At 38.1% G+C, this 14,127-nt stretch overlaps 1 protein-coding gene and 1 long non-coding RNA gene across 2 annotated transcripts in view; one reads left to right on the plus strand and one right to left on the minus strand.

Moving 5' to 3' along the window:
• Positions 1 to 614, minus strand: part of LOC106541749 (uncharacterized) — a 45,815-nt gene extending 45,201 nt beyond the window's left edge. The window contains exon 1 of the long non-coding RNA XR_015696921.1: positions 325 to 614. This is a non-coding gene — a long non-coding RNA (uncharacterized LOC106541749). The remainder of the gene's footprint in view (positions 1 to 324) is intronic.
• Positions 615 to 984: 370 nt separating this feature from the next.
• The window catches only part of KCNK12 (potassium two pore domain channel subfamily K member 12), a 47,064-nt gene continuing 33,921 nt past the window's right edge, over positions 985 to 14,127 (plus strand). Inside the window, exons 1-2 of the mRNA XM_014057279.2 lie at positions 985 to 1,099; positions 2,048 to 2,774. Of these exons, the coding sequence (XP_013912754.1) occupies positions 2,432 to 2,774 (343 nt within the window). The 5' untranslated portion in view covers positions 985 to 1,099; positions 2,048 to 2,431. The remainder of the gene's footprint in view (positions 1,100 to 2,047; positions 2,775 to 14,127) is intronic.

The following is a 14,127-nucleotide window of genomic DNA, read 5'->3' on the forward strand; positions in this document are numbered from 1 at the left end:
CCATGAGGAGGATGGGAGTTTTGTTCCCCATATCTGCATATATTAGGTTGTCCAGCTGAGTTCCAGCCAGAGCCCTGAAACATGGACATAAGCAGATTTTCCATTTCCAACCATGATCTCTGTAAGAACCTGTATTACATGTTGATATAGAGAACGAAATAGACTTTTTTCAAAACAAATTTTAGACACTCATAACCCAAGCATCTCTGTGAGGCACATTTCTTTAAATCAAGAGAGAAAAAAACCAAAACCCCACAGAAGTAAAGTGACAGAAAAATATTTGAAAAGTCTCCTAGACTTTCGTTGGAAAGAAAAGTGGCGAACCTTGGTCCCGTTTTGCAGGCTCTGAAAAGACGACTCCTCTTTCAGAATCGAGTGTTTGTGGTTGGTCTTTCCCCTGCGGTTTTGGATACCATTCAGCAATGCATCGGCCTCTCGCCCACTTCGCAACCCCGGAAAAGGGAGAGTTATCGAAAATACCTGCCGATCAAAACCGGCGGCAGCCACCACGTACACCTTTCCCGACTAATGGGCAAGGCAGAAATACATCTCCACCTCCTCCCGTTTCGAGTTGAGCGCTCCCGCTGTATGTTCCGCAATCAACAGAAATGCCGAGAAGGCAAAGAAAAGGCGGAGTTGGTTATTGAACAACTCGCGAGCTGGAGCGGCCCCAGCTCCCGCCCAGCCCTCGAAGCTCAACTATAGGCGGGGACAGAGCGAGGAGTCGCGGGCGCACGCGGAGCTGCAGTGCACTATCCGTGGTGCTGAACAGCCGCACTTCCTTTCCCAGCTGTTCTCCCATCACCGCGACCCAGCCGTGCGAGAAAAGGAGGCGATCCTCCCACCCACCCACCCACCCCAGCCGTCATTCACGTTTGAGACTTACAACTGCATGTCACAGGAGGACTCCGAACTGCTGTGAATAAAAGGACATGGTGTGTGTTGGCTTATGATTAGATTCAAGGGAAACCAGGTTGGGGTTGTGAGGCTTGGCGTGGGTGGCCGGGACTTTGCGAGCAAATGGCAAAAATCAGAGCTACTCAAGCGGAGGTTGAAAGAAGAGTCCCAAGAAGGTAACTTCACCTGAATCTAAAGAAAGGTAAAAAAAAAAAAAAGCCACTGAAGAATATGCTTTGGCAAACTACATTTTATTTGCTTCGTTTGCTTCCCCCCCCCCCCCTATATTGTCATCTACAAGGAATGAACTAATATGGGAAAGGCTATGCTGGGCGGGCTGCCGGGGAGTGGGGGGGAGATATCTGTCTTGATGAATTAGAGAAGCGGGTCCGTTTCGCCTTCTCATCTTAGCCTGCTTTCTGCTATCTTCATGCTAAACTGCATATCCAGTAGTGGTTGAATATGGAAGGGCACTGTTTTCTCATTTTAATTCAGATTTACGAGAGACATGAATAACTTTACTGGGGAGGGGAAAAGTAATATGCAGCACAAACAAATGCAGTCTTGATTATCCCAAACTTCCAAATCTTGTATGGAACAAATATCAATTGGAAGTGATTAGAAAGAGTTTATTCAGTGGAGATCTAAATGAAGTTACATGGGTGTTGTCTTGTTGATTCAGGTTTTCCTCAATCATGAAGCTGATCAATACTCATCTAGTTGAAACATACAGAAAAAATGGGAAAAGCTGGTTGTATAAAGCTTAACTTAAGTTGATTTATCCAACCAGCTTTTTCCATTTTCTGTGTGTTTGTCAAGTGGTGACATTTGAGTAAATGTGCTGAGCATTTGCTCTCCTTTATAAAATGTGTTGAATGCAGCTGTCTTTTGTAGTGTTCCAAGTGTATTCAATATATGAGAATGCTACCTGCATAGAGTTTAAAGGACTCAGAAAAGAAGAGCCATGCTGGTGATGCATAACGGAAGGAGATTCATTGCAAAGTCTGAGGCAAGCTTGAAAAGGAAACGATGGGAGGTGAAATGAACATTTGGCATCCTTTAGGAGGAGGACTATCCTAGATTCTATTGGCCCTCTGTATCATACATCAGAAATACTAATTTTGACTGGTTTATTTCTTCTCTTAACTAGACTTGGACGTTTTTGATCGGGATAAAGGCTAGACTACAAAGAACATGGCCAAGTGCAACTATCTGAGGTGGAAGAAAAAACCTATTCCTTACAAGGCACAGCCAATGCTTGGAAGCGGGCTTCAGTGGCAACAGAATTCCCGAAATAGTTCTATGAAAATTGATATGCCTAGGCTGATGTGGGAGAGTTCAGTGGAAATCAAGTTAATGGAAGCCTGCATTGACATAAGCATGACAAGCCAATACCCATGACTCAGAAGGGAAACCCTTCAAAATAAGGATCTTTTTCCCTCGATTGGGTGCTTTAATTGGATAATATCTCCATGCCAGTCCCCCCAATGAGGTGTTGGTCATTTTGCATCACCTCTGTGGTGCTGAAATTTGGATGATGTCTATCAGGAGACTTAAAGGCTGCTGCTGCATGTCACATTTCAATGAGGACAATGGTAGGTTTGTCCTTTTAGCAGTACTCATTGGGGCATACCTGACTGTTGGAGCTACCATCTTCTCAGCCATTGAGAGCCCATCTGAAGCAGAAGCACAGCATCGTTGGAACGGGACCCTTCACAACTTTAGCCAGATCTTCAACATTAGTGTCCCTGAGCTGAAGGCCTTCTTAAGAAGCTATGAGGCAGCCATGGCTGCAGGTATTAGGGTAGATGCCCTTCGACCAAGATGGGATTTCACAGGAGCTTTCTATTTTGTGGGCACAGTGGTTTCAACAATAGGTAAGTCTTCCTTTCCTCCCTCCCTCCCTCCTTCCTTCCTTCCTTCCTTCCTTCCTTCCTTCCTTCCTTCCTTCCTTCCTTCTCTTTCAAATACCAAAGGTAGCCTTTCACAATTTGATATTCTCCAGAAAGTGTGAGAAAGTGTTGGGCTAAAATCAGGGAGACCCAGTTTCAAGTTCACCCTTGGTCATGGAACTCATTGGCCAAATTTAGGCCAGTCACTGGGTTGCTGAAGAAAGTGGAGGAGAAAATACTATGTATGCTGCCTTCAACTCCTTTAGCACAGGGCAGGTTATAAATCCAACAAATCAATGAAAGTATTGTCCACGCTGACTAAGAATTTTATTGATCTGGACATATCCTCTTATTTAAAACTGACCATTTCCCATTTTATTTTAGAATAATAATTGTGTAGCTCAAGAGTCATAACCAACTAAATAACCATTGTTCTCTATCATTTCTCTTCCAGCCATTTTTAAATGAAATATTGAAGGAATTTATTTCCCAGTTACATTTTAAAATACAAACGTATAAGTATTCATAATTAAATGTCACTAATTCAAGGGTTTTACCTCAAAGTCAATGGAAATCAATTACAGTAAAACAAGATCTTCATATGCAGTATATTTAGAAGTAAACAGAAAGTTTCCCTAAGCTAGTTTTCTCCAAATGCATTAACTCATCAGGATCAACACCATTGGCTGGAAATGCAAGAAATCGCTCCTCAACTTTAGGTTAGGAATCAATGACAAAAATATAATTTTAATTTCGCTAAAAAGAGAAATACTTATTATGCTTTAAAGCTAAAGTGTCAAATTCATGTTTTTCTATTCAAAATCACACAGGAACAGCTATCCTATATTATTAAGTATGCCAATGCAACAGTTTGCCTGAAAAGGGCATTTTCAGATATAAGATTAAAAGCAGTATGCAAATCAGCCTTTAAAACAAATATTTTTTTAAAAAATAATAATGCACAAATATATCTTTTTCTTTATTATGTCCTAGGCCAATTAACATCACACTAGTGTTGTATGAGAGCTGAAATGCACTTTTTGATGACATGCAAAAATGGTGTGTAAGAAAACAATACAGTCAAAATACAAAGGAAGGGTCTACATGGGAAATAGAAAAGGATTTCTTTTTTGGCTCTCAGAAAGATTATAATTTAATATATTAGTGATATTTATTGGGGGCTTTAATTATTTTTCCACAAAGAAACAAGATTTGAGTAACACACTATATGCATGTTGCTTTCAAAACTCCAAACAAATATAAACAGCTGGTATACTTTAATGAAGTAGAATGGGTGAAGTTCAGAAGTGATGTTGTTTCTTTTTCTAGAAAGCTTTCTTAAGTTGCTATAGCAACTGAAGTTTGGAAAGTGATCTGAAAGTCAGGATGCCTTCATAAACAGAGCTGGTCTCGCCATCATGGGCAGTTAATTGTGTTTTATTGTTCCAAATAGCTAAGCTAATATTATTTATTATTCCCATAACAATTTGGTTTCATAAGACAAGGCCTATTCTTTTTTTAATAATAATAAAGTCAACACTGTGTATATAAACACAGGAAATTGAGCTTGTGTTCTGCTTATGATTGGTCCATTAAAACATGTTTAAATAAGATAATTGATTAAAAATAAGAAGAGGCAAAATAAGAACATATTTCTTGCAGATTAAGACTCAACCTGATTAGTAATGGATATGGACCAATTAATTCTACATTATTGTTGGTCTGTACTCTATAACCTCATTTAGTAGAGTGAGTGGGATAAAACGTCCAGTTCCTGTTTCCTGCATCCCTAATTTTGTGTCTGTTACCAATTTGATGTTCCTAAAATAGTTCTCTATTTTATGATGACAAATTTAAAATCAGACTAACATGTATAGATTATTTCGAAATTCCTTCAGAATAAAATTTTATTCAGTACCAATAAAGTATTACAGAGTTTGGGTTTTCTTTTCCCTCATCACCACTTCCCATCTAATGATAGGGAGTGTGACATTTAACCCTGCAAAGGAAAGAAGAATTAAACATTCTGTGGGTGCCCTGAAATTTGATTGACTAATTATGTACATTAAATTAGTGTCAACTTTTAGTGAACTTTTCTTTCTCCATGACAGCCTGTCCCCAATCTGTCCTTCAGGTCTTCCAACAGTGCACCCATCACTGCTGTAATTGAGGCCATTCACTTTGCTGCTTGTCATTCTCTTCTCTTTCCTTTTACCTTTCCAAGCTTTGCCCTGAAAGATAGGTGATGCTAAAAGTGTTGCATAAATGATACTTTGTTGGGTGGGGCCTTCTACCTTCTAGACAGAAGTGGCCAACTTTGTGTTATATTACCAATCACATAGTGATGTACCAGAAGATTCAAATTTACCTTTTGCCTATCCCTGTCCTAGCTACTTACTTACTGTATCTACAAAGAAAATATTAGCAGATATGGCTGACTTTGTCACATACAGCTAACAATCTATTTAACAATGTTCTTTATTTTTTCCATAAGGAATACCACTGTATGAACTAGCATTATTGGTCACAATCTACTAGACATTCTCCCATGTCTAGCTCTTATAATTGTAATATAATTGGGTTTTTATGTCAATACATTCTCTTTCACAATTAAAATAATAAGACAGTGCTATTCTATAAAATGTAGAGATTGGGAAATAAATATTAGTGTTGAAAGTTGCTTTCCCTGTCAACACTTTCCCTGGCCACACTTCTTACCTCTAGCTTCTACTTTGTAGTAATATAGAGGAGGATATTGCATTAAATCCACCTAAATATATAAATATTATGCTTACAGCATTAAAAGCACATAGGGTTACCTCTGGCAAGATGGGCAGCATAAAAGTTTAATCAATAAATTAAATCATAACAACAATTACTTCAGGGTGACATTAGAACATGTGTTGATCAACAGGAGTTTAGCAACTGATTGTTAGCAGCAGCCTCTGTCTTTACAAGAAGAGATTATTTTTTAAAACCTCTCACTGTATTCCCCACCACTTTTCAGGTCATCTGCAAGGAGGATAAAAAATGTCAAGATGGTTGGCACAACTGCACACTCAAAGCCTTTCTCTTTTTATGCAGGTTACCTACAAAGAAATAAGGTTTTAATTGCAAAAAGCTGCCACCTAGACTTTTTAAAAAACCCTTACACCCTGAGCACTTTCCTCGAAACAATTAAATGGAAAAAAAGGAATGTTTTTTTAATGCGTCCTTTGGTCTCATTTAAGAGAATGCAACTTTTAATTTTTCCCTAACACCCACAGGATTGTGAAGTGGATGATAGATCACTTCTGAAAGTGAGGTGGGAGCGAGCATATTGGGTTAAGACCAAGGATAAACGTATTTAAATCTCATGTCAACAATCAATTTCACTAGGTGACCTAGGATCAGTCATCATTACCCATAATAATCTATAATAGGTGGTAAAGAGTACCTTTTGTACTACTCTGAGTTGCTAGGAAAATGATTACAATAAAATGAAAACAATTGTTGGATCCAGCTCTAAAGCCTTCCTCACTTTTGTAACCAGGTAGTTGCAAATCATTTTTCTGCATTTTTGCCCTAGTGAACTTTTTTCAACACCAATTTTGCAACAGGGATTCTCCCCCTCCCTATTTATACATTTCTTTTTCTCTTTTCCTTCTTCTAGACCCTTTTCTTCTCTTTTTCACAGCAACCAGCACTACCAGATCCCGATTTAATAGTATACACTATCTTCTTCCTGAGAAATCCTGAGAACTGTAGTGCTGGGAAAGACACTAGAAACCCTGCAAAAATCTGAACTAAGTTACAAATCCTTGGTGTAGATGAACGAAAAGGAACAGCTTCCTCAGCTTTAATTGGGTTCAGTCTTTCACCCCATCCAGTGAAAAGAAGGATTAAGTGAACAGATAGAAGTGACAGCAATTCTAACAAGAAGCAGCCATCTTTGGTATCCTTATTTTTCCTCTATTATTTCTGTTCTATACTTCTCTTTCTTCTCATCCAACAAGAAAAGGAAAAGAAAGAGGCTACTAGTTCCTCCCCCTCCACACCTATGTGCATACACTAAATTTAAATTTACTATAGTCACCACTCTCATAGACTCTGGGCTGCTAACAAATACCAAACCGATAAAAGCAGTTAAAAACATACAGTACCACAAGCACCCTGGACTAAAACAATCATAACAATAACAAATCAAATCAAACTAGGGAGCCACAAACACATTGATGCCAGGCCTGAAACTAAAGCCAGATTTTGAGTGCTTTTTAGAACTCCAAGAGAAAAGAGCCATCTATATCTCTAGAGGGATGTTGTTCCAGAGAGCAGTAGCCATGACAGAGAAATGGTCTCTATCTCTGGTCCCACAGCCTTCATTAGAAGGGATCTGGAACATACAAACAGCCACACAAGAAATAGATACAGAGATACAGAGAAGTCACAATCTTCTTGGTTTTGGCATCCACATGGTGGGATTCCTTTGAATTTTCAAAATTGAGAGCAAAAATACTTCCCATTGTTTTGTCACAGAAAACTAAGCATAAATTAATCACAAAATTTGTTAGTAAATGGTTTCCTCCCTTATGTCCTTCTTTTGTAACACTTAAGCTTTAAAAAATGTTCTGGAGAGCTGGAAAGTTTGCATCCAAACTTTGATGGTATTGTAGTCAGTCGTAAAAGTCTATTGCCCAATAATGGATTTTCAATTCTGTTTTTCTCTCTCTCTCTCATGGCCCAATATAGCTATATCTGCCAAAGGAGAAAAAGGCGTAGTGCCTTCTTGTTATCTGCTTCTATTGAATTTTTTCTGCAATTAATATTCTTTTAATTGACATATCATTTCATTTAAAATTATTCTTAGTTTATAATAATATAAAGTGAGTTTAATTTATGTACTTTTGAACATTACACTTGGGTGGGAGATGCTATGTATACTCTGTGTTATAGAAAGATAGGGTCTATATATTTTAATACTTAAAAATCCACTCACTAATGTCTAGATGTCATGTAGTGAATATCATAATTTCCTCACACAAAATTAGTATGTGAATGAGATTCCAAAGCTTCTCTTCCTTCTGTCTTTTTTTTAAAAATAGTGTTATTGTAATATACATAGCTTGAATGTCTAGCATTTCTACTTAAAATTCTACACTCTTTCCTGTGATGTGCTTAACAATAACTGTCATAAATCTGGAAAATACTTCTGACCCAAAAGGCAATGATAGGATCCTATAATTTATTTAGAAATATAAATAACCCAAACAGAAGGCATAAAGAAATTAATTCAACTATATAATTTTGTGAAGTCTATTGTTGCTTGTATTACTTATTCAGTGGACTTTTTAAAATGTCATTTTTTGACAAAAACAACAACAACTGAATGAATCCCTCAACCCACCCTTCATACTTCAGCATCATGCATCAATTTTTTTGTAAATTAATGTTTCCTGGAATATGCACCACTAAAACTAAAAGGCACTTTTGGAGCTCCCAAATGATTTGCTCATTCAAATAACAATGGTTGCACATTAACTGAAGTATGCTGCTACTAATAGCTATTCAAAGGAAGCAGACAATTAAGCTGAAAGATGAATTCTGCAGCATAAAGCAACTTGGAGGACAGGCAAAGGGACATTAAAAGAAGGTGAATCATTGGCCATTTGGTATGACTCCATTGCATTTTTATATTGTTCCTGATTTCCCATTTCCCTAATGGAGCAAAATCAGTAAATGTCAGAAAGGATCAGCTTCACCTTTTCTAGTAACTAGTCTCTGGATTTTCCACTTCCTTCTTTTTTATATTCCAGTACAGGGCTCTCCAACTTTGGCAACTTTAAAATTTGTGGACTTCAACTCCCAGAATTCCTCAGCCAGCCAAACTGGCTGAGAAATTCTGGGAGTTCAAGTCCACACGTTTTAAAGTTGTCAAGATTGGAGAGCCCTGCTCCAGTACATGAATTTTAATAAACTTATTTGAATTTGAATTGAATTTTAATAAACTTACATGTTGCCCAATCCCAAAGGACTCCGGGCAGCTTACATAAAAGACAATTTAAAAAGTACTAAAAAGGTTAAAAAATGAAGAGAACAAATCAGGTTAAAACACAACACACTCAACCGTAGTGGGGCTGGACCTCATTCAAGAGGTCAACAGCCCCAGGCCGGCTGGAAAAGCCAGGTCTTAATAGACTTTTTGAAGGCCGCGAGAGTGGGGAGGGTCCAGATCTCCAGGGGTAGATCGTTCCACAGGGCTGGAGCAGCTGCAGAGAAGGCTCTCCCCCAAGGAGCTGCCAAACAACATTGTCTAGTTGATGGTACCCGGAGAAGGTCCACCCTGTGAGATCTTATTGGTCGCTGGGAGGTAACATTAAGGAGGAATCCATTTTAGTTTCTTTTCCATGCTTTCTTTACTTCCCAGGCTGAAAGCTTGTTTTTGCAACTACCATTCCTGCCTTGTTAGGTCATCTCTTTGGCAGAAGTGATGTCTCTGAACACTGATATGGAATAATCATCTATTGCACAAATCCAAGAATTCTAACTAAAACTAGACATTTTGATTCTGTCTTGTGAATTCTTTCTCTCCATTCGTGGGTCCAATTCAAAAATCCTGGCTTGAGCCAGTAAAGCTTTATATGATGTGGGTTCTCACAATAATAGAGAACCCCATGATAAGATTGTCCCTAAGTGGCCTCTCTCTATCAACCAATTTCAGGAGACCCCTCAGTTTACTGAAGAGCTCTGGGAGACATAGCAGCAGAAGAGACAGTGGTAGAGAATTGGTATTGGTAAAGAAAGAGCAGAAGTCAACTTAATTGACCATGGAGATCTTCTATCTGAGCTTACACTGTGGCAATAAGAATGGCAAAGCTTTCTTGTTTGCCCTTGTTGTAACAGTAGACTATGCCACCACTGCAATATTTACTATAAGTTTTACTTGCTGAGGCACAAGAAGATCATAAGAGCCACAGTGGCGCAGTGGATAGAGTGCAGTACTGCAGGCTACTTCTGCTAATCACCGGCTGCCAGTTTGGCAGATCGAATCTCACCAGGCTCAAGGTTGATTCAGGCTTCCATCCTTCCGAGGTTGGTAAAATGAGGAGCCAGATTGTTGGGAGCAACATGCTGACTCTGTAAACTGCTTAGAAAGGGCTGTAAAGCACTGCCAAGCAGTATATAAGTCTAAGTGTTATGCTATTCTGAGAATCACTGTGGAATAGGTATACTGACAAAATTGCTTAACTGAGTTTAGGTTTGGAGTCTGTGTGGAAGAGATCTGAGAAGGAGACAGCATCTTCCAAGGTTATATGAGATTTATTTCAGCTTCTTAATTCTGAGGAAGAGGTTAGGGTGATTGATGAAATGAGCTTCCTCACTAGTGAGCTTGGTCAACGTGGCTCTTTCAGGAAGGGAATAGTCATAAAGGTGGTCAAACTCTAGGAAGAGCAGAGCTGACTTGAAGGAGGTAATAGTGATCCAACTCATAAAGATGTTTTCCTTGTATGTATCTTCCCATATTAAGAAAAGTGATATGACTTGTAGCCTTCCCTTTATACAGAAGAGTTTCAGACTTGTAGGTAGCTTTGGATATCATTGATCCTGGCATCCTTCTGGAAAGTCTGCATGTTTGGGAGTTGAAAGCACTGTTCTACAGTGGTTTGCTCTTTCCTAGGCAGCCAGTTTCTGTTCCCTTGTTTTAGTTTTTGCATTCATACTAAATTTTATTCTACATATATGCCTATTCAGGGGTGGGTTCTGGCAGAGGCCACTGCCAGTTTGCTCAGGGATGCGCCCCGCATGTGCGTACTTCAATGCACATTTGATGCATGCTTGATGTGCACTGTGCATGCATATGCAGTGTACTAAAATTGCTCTACACATGTGCAGAAGCAAAAAACCAAGATGGCAGCACTTATGGTGCTGCCAGGAGGACTGGTTCGGGGGTGTGGCAGACCTGGGTGGCTGCTGGTTCCAGTGACCCAGGCTGCCAGGCTACTACCAGTTCAGTTGAACCGGTCGGAACCGGTAGGAACCCACCATTGTGCCTATTAATTTCTAATTTCTATTAGAATGGATTTTATTGTGATTTTGTAATGCCTATTATTCACATTATAAATAGACCTTTGTAATAGTGAAATCTGTTTTATGAGGAACTTTAGGAACAAAACAAATAATGGATTAGCCAAAGACCATTAAAAAGGCACTTTTGCTAATGAAGCTCAAAAAAAGGTCTATTTTATATATCTAAAGAATAATATTGTTAGAAAGTAATCAAAACCTTTAAGGAATTCTACCAGATATTTTTACTAGTTAAAATATTATTGTCAAATTGAGACAATGATGAGCCATTTCAAAATTATGTTTTGACAATCCTGGGAGAGAGAGAGAAAGGGAGACGGAGGAGAAGAAGAGGACTCTTGGCTGTTCTATTGTTTTGTGAGCTCCTGCAAGTGTTTTTACCAATTAAGAAGTTCATCTCTCAGATGCAAAATATGCTGATGACTATGATTTTGCTTATTAATATTATATTGTTATAATATTCTTAACACTGCATAATTCATTTCTGTTTTTCAGCTAGATACATTTATAGCCCAGGGATACACTATGTACATTAATTCCAGTTAAAATAAGATAACTTATAGTACCCCCACTAGTTTATAGCTCTACAAAAACTACCACAATGTGTGTTGCTTTTATACCAATACACATTGCACCAAACCCTCAAAAGAGTGGAGAAAATGTCACATTGAGAATTTAATGCAATTGGCAAAGACAAAGCAATCTTAGATTATAATATTTAACCTAGGATTTTTTTGTGGGGGAAGGGAGGAGTTTCTAATGGTATATCTGATTAAATGTATGGAAGAACTGAAATGGTGGGGCCTGGTTTGTGAAGTCCCTTTGCAAGGGTTCTGTGAGATGCCTTTGTGCCATCTTGTTGGTAGGGCCATCCAGTCTTCCTTACTCGGTGCCAGTGAAATGCTGATTGAAGCTATGGGCACTTCTTGATTCCTTTTAAATATTTCTGAGTATACTAGTGTCTCAGGACATGCAGTCAGGGGAGGCAGGGGAGGCAGAACCTCACCACTGTCATCATGAAAATAAAAAAAAATGTAAAAGGAAAAAGGCAAGAGCTGAGGTCAGGCTGAGCTAGTTGCTGCCAGAGTCACGGTGGATGACTCTGCTTAACTGTTTAAAAAAGCCTCTAAAAAAGCGCCCTCTACAGGAGGAGGCAGGAGAACGACATGCCTCATCTAGTCTGACTTTAGGTGTTTTATGATCACTCGAGCAGAGTTAAGCAAGGGTTAAAAGCTGAAAAATTCCTGACATAGGTGAGGCAATACAAAACTAGTAGGTGAAGTATTTTTATTTTAATTGAGGAGTTGATTCTTGATAGGGTTTTTACCCTACCTTTATAGAAATGCAAGCTGCAATGTTATAAGTTCTCATGAGAAAATAAAATACAGCATGCCAATTATTCATAAATAATGCTCCCTAATGAGGAATAGCAGTTATTCAGATGTAAATATTCACAATCCTTGTTCACAGTTTAAGAAAGTGGTAATAATGTGTGGCCTACAAATCTCAAAATCTCCTTTGTGCTAAAGAAAATGTAATAGGCAACCCCATCTTTTGGAAAAGTTTGCTCACCGTAGCTTTCTTGGGGATTTAATAAAAATGTGGGAAGCCAAGCAGGCAAAAAGCCAAAGTGTGGACTAATTAGAAGGAGAGGCGTGAATTTATATGCAGTGGTACCTTGGTACTCAACTGCTTTGAAACTCATCACTTTGACAAGAAAATTTTGTCCTGGTACTTGTTGTTTGTTTGGTACTCAATGAGCAAGCTAGAACTTGTCAGTTTCAGTTATCTTGTGACTCGTTACCCTTTCCAGTCATAATAAAGTATGACACTCTTGCCCTCTGTACATCCCTTGAAATCTTACCTTAACTTCTGTGGTTATTTTGTTCGTTTTTGCACTTTTTTTCTCTCATCAGTACAGATAAAATGAAATTTTTACTTAATTTAATCTAAGTATTTTATTAATTTTAGGTTTATTTCTAATATAAAATAATGATACACAAACCTATCTTTTAACATAAAATGTGCATTGTTTCTGGTTTGTGAATTAAATTTATTTACTGTACATTATTCCTTATGGAAAAATTTTGTTTGGTACTCATCATTTTTTGTAATCATTACACCTCCTGGAACCAATTAATGATGAGTACAGAGGGACCACTGTATATCTTTTGGGCTCCTCATATTTAAATAAAGGATAGTACAACTCAATATACGTATGAAAATGCACTAAAATGGTCTTCTTTGAATTAATTTCTGGAGGAAATTCCCTTTCATCCAACCCAATAAAAACAGAGCAAGAAAATTTCTCTGACTGGCATGAATTTACCTACAAAGCCATAATTTGATTTTTACAAGCTGGAATAATATGAGTAAAAGGACTTATTCTTCTCTGCCTTGCAACTTTGCAGATGTCTCTTAAATCAATTTAATCTTCTATAGCTTGGTACCTCCAGATCTGTTGAATGCTAATTCATAGTTCCCACTTAACATGGCCAACAATCATACCACTCCAGAATTCTGAAAATTTGACAAATTGTTTGCTTGAATATGGATTACAAATGTTTAATCTGGAATATAAATGGAGCAAATGTTCCTCAAAAAGAAAAAAAAATCATCATTAAGAAAAATTGAGGCATGATGTAATTTGTTTGCAAGAAGCACCAATAAGAAAAAGGGAAGTGAAGTATTTGACTTTGGAGATTAAATCTATGTTAGATTTAGTGTTTATATGGCACATTCTAGTACAGAGAAGTTCTCTGAGGATGGGCTCCATCACAAATCCAAAAGCTTGGAAGACTAAATCTCTGGTCCCGTTAACCGACCCAGATTTTATCCTGCAACATTATCCTGGGATATGTACATTTACCTTCATTAGTGACTAAATCTATAATTTGGTCATCATCATCATGTTTCAAACGATAATAAAGGGGAGTTTTTGGAATTGCCTTATCAACCAATTAACATTTTATGAGATTGATATTTGATGAAGATTGGGATAGGCTAGTCTTCCTGCAACTTGGTAGAATTTTAGAGAAGAAAATTAAATTCAACCAAGGCAAATTATCAAAGACTTTTTAAAATTATTTGATGGCTAATCTGGCTTTGGTAGATATTTGGAGACAGAGGAATGGTACCTCCAAAGAATATACTTATTGCTTTTTTATCTTTAAATGTAGTATACAGGTACCATTCCTCTGTCTCTGAGTATGAGAGGAGGAGGAGGAGGGGGAGGGGAGGGGAGGAGGGGACGGGGAGGAACCCATCCAGACACATA

The sequence above is a fragment of the Thamnophis sirtalis genome, unplaced genomic scaffold, assembly GCF_051295495.1.
Source record: "Thamnophis sirtalis isolate CommonGarterSnake01/CBP01778 unplaced genomic scaffold, rThaSir2_p1.2 scaffold_6, whole genome shotgun sequence".
NCBI classification, from domain to species: Eukaryota; Metazoa; Chordata; class Lepidosauria; order Squamata; family Natricidae; genus Thamnophis; species Thamnophis sirtalis.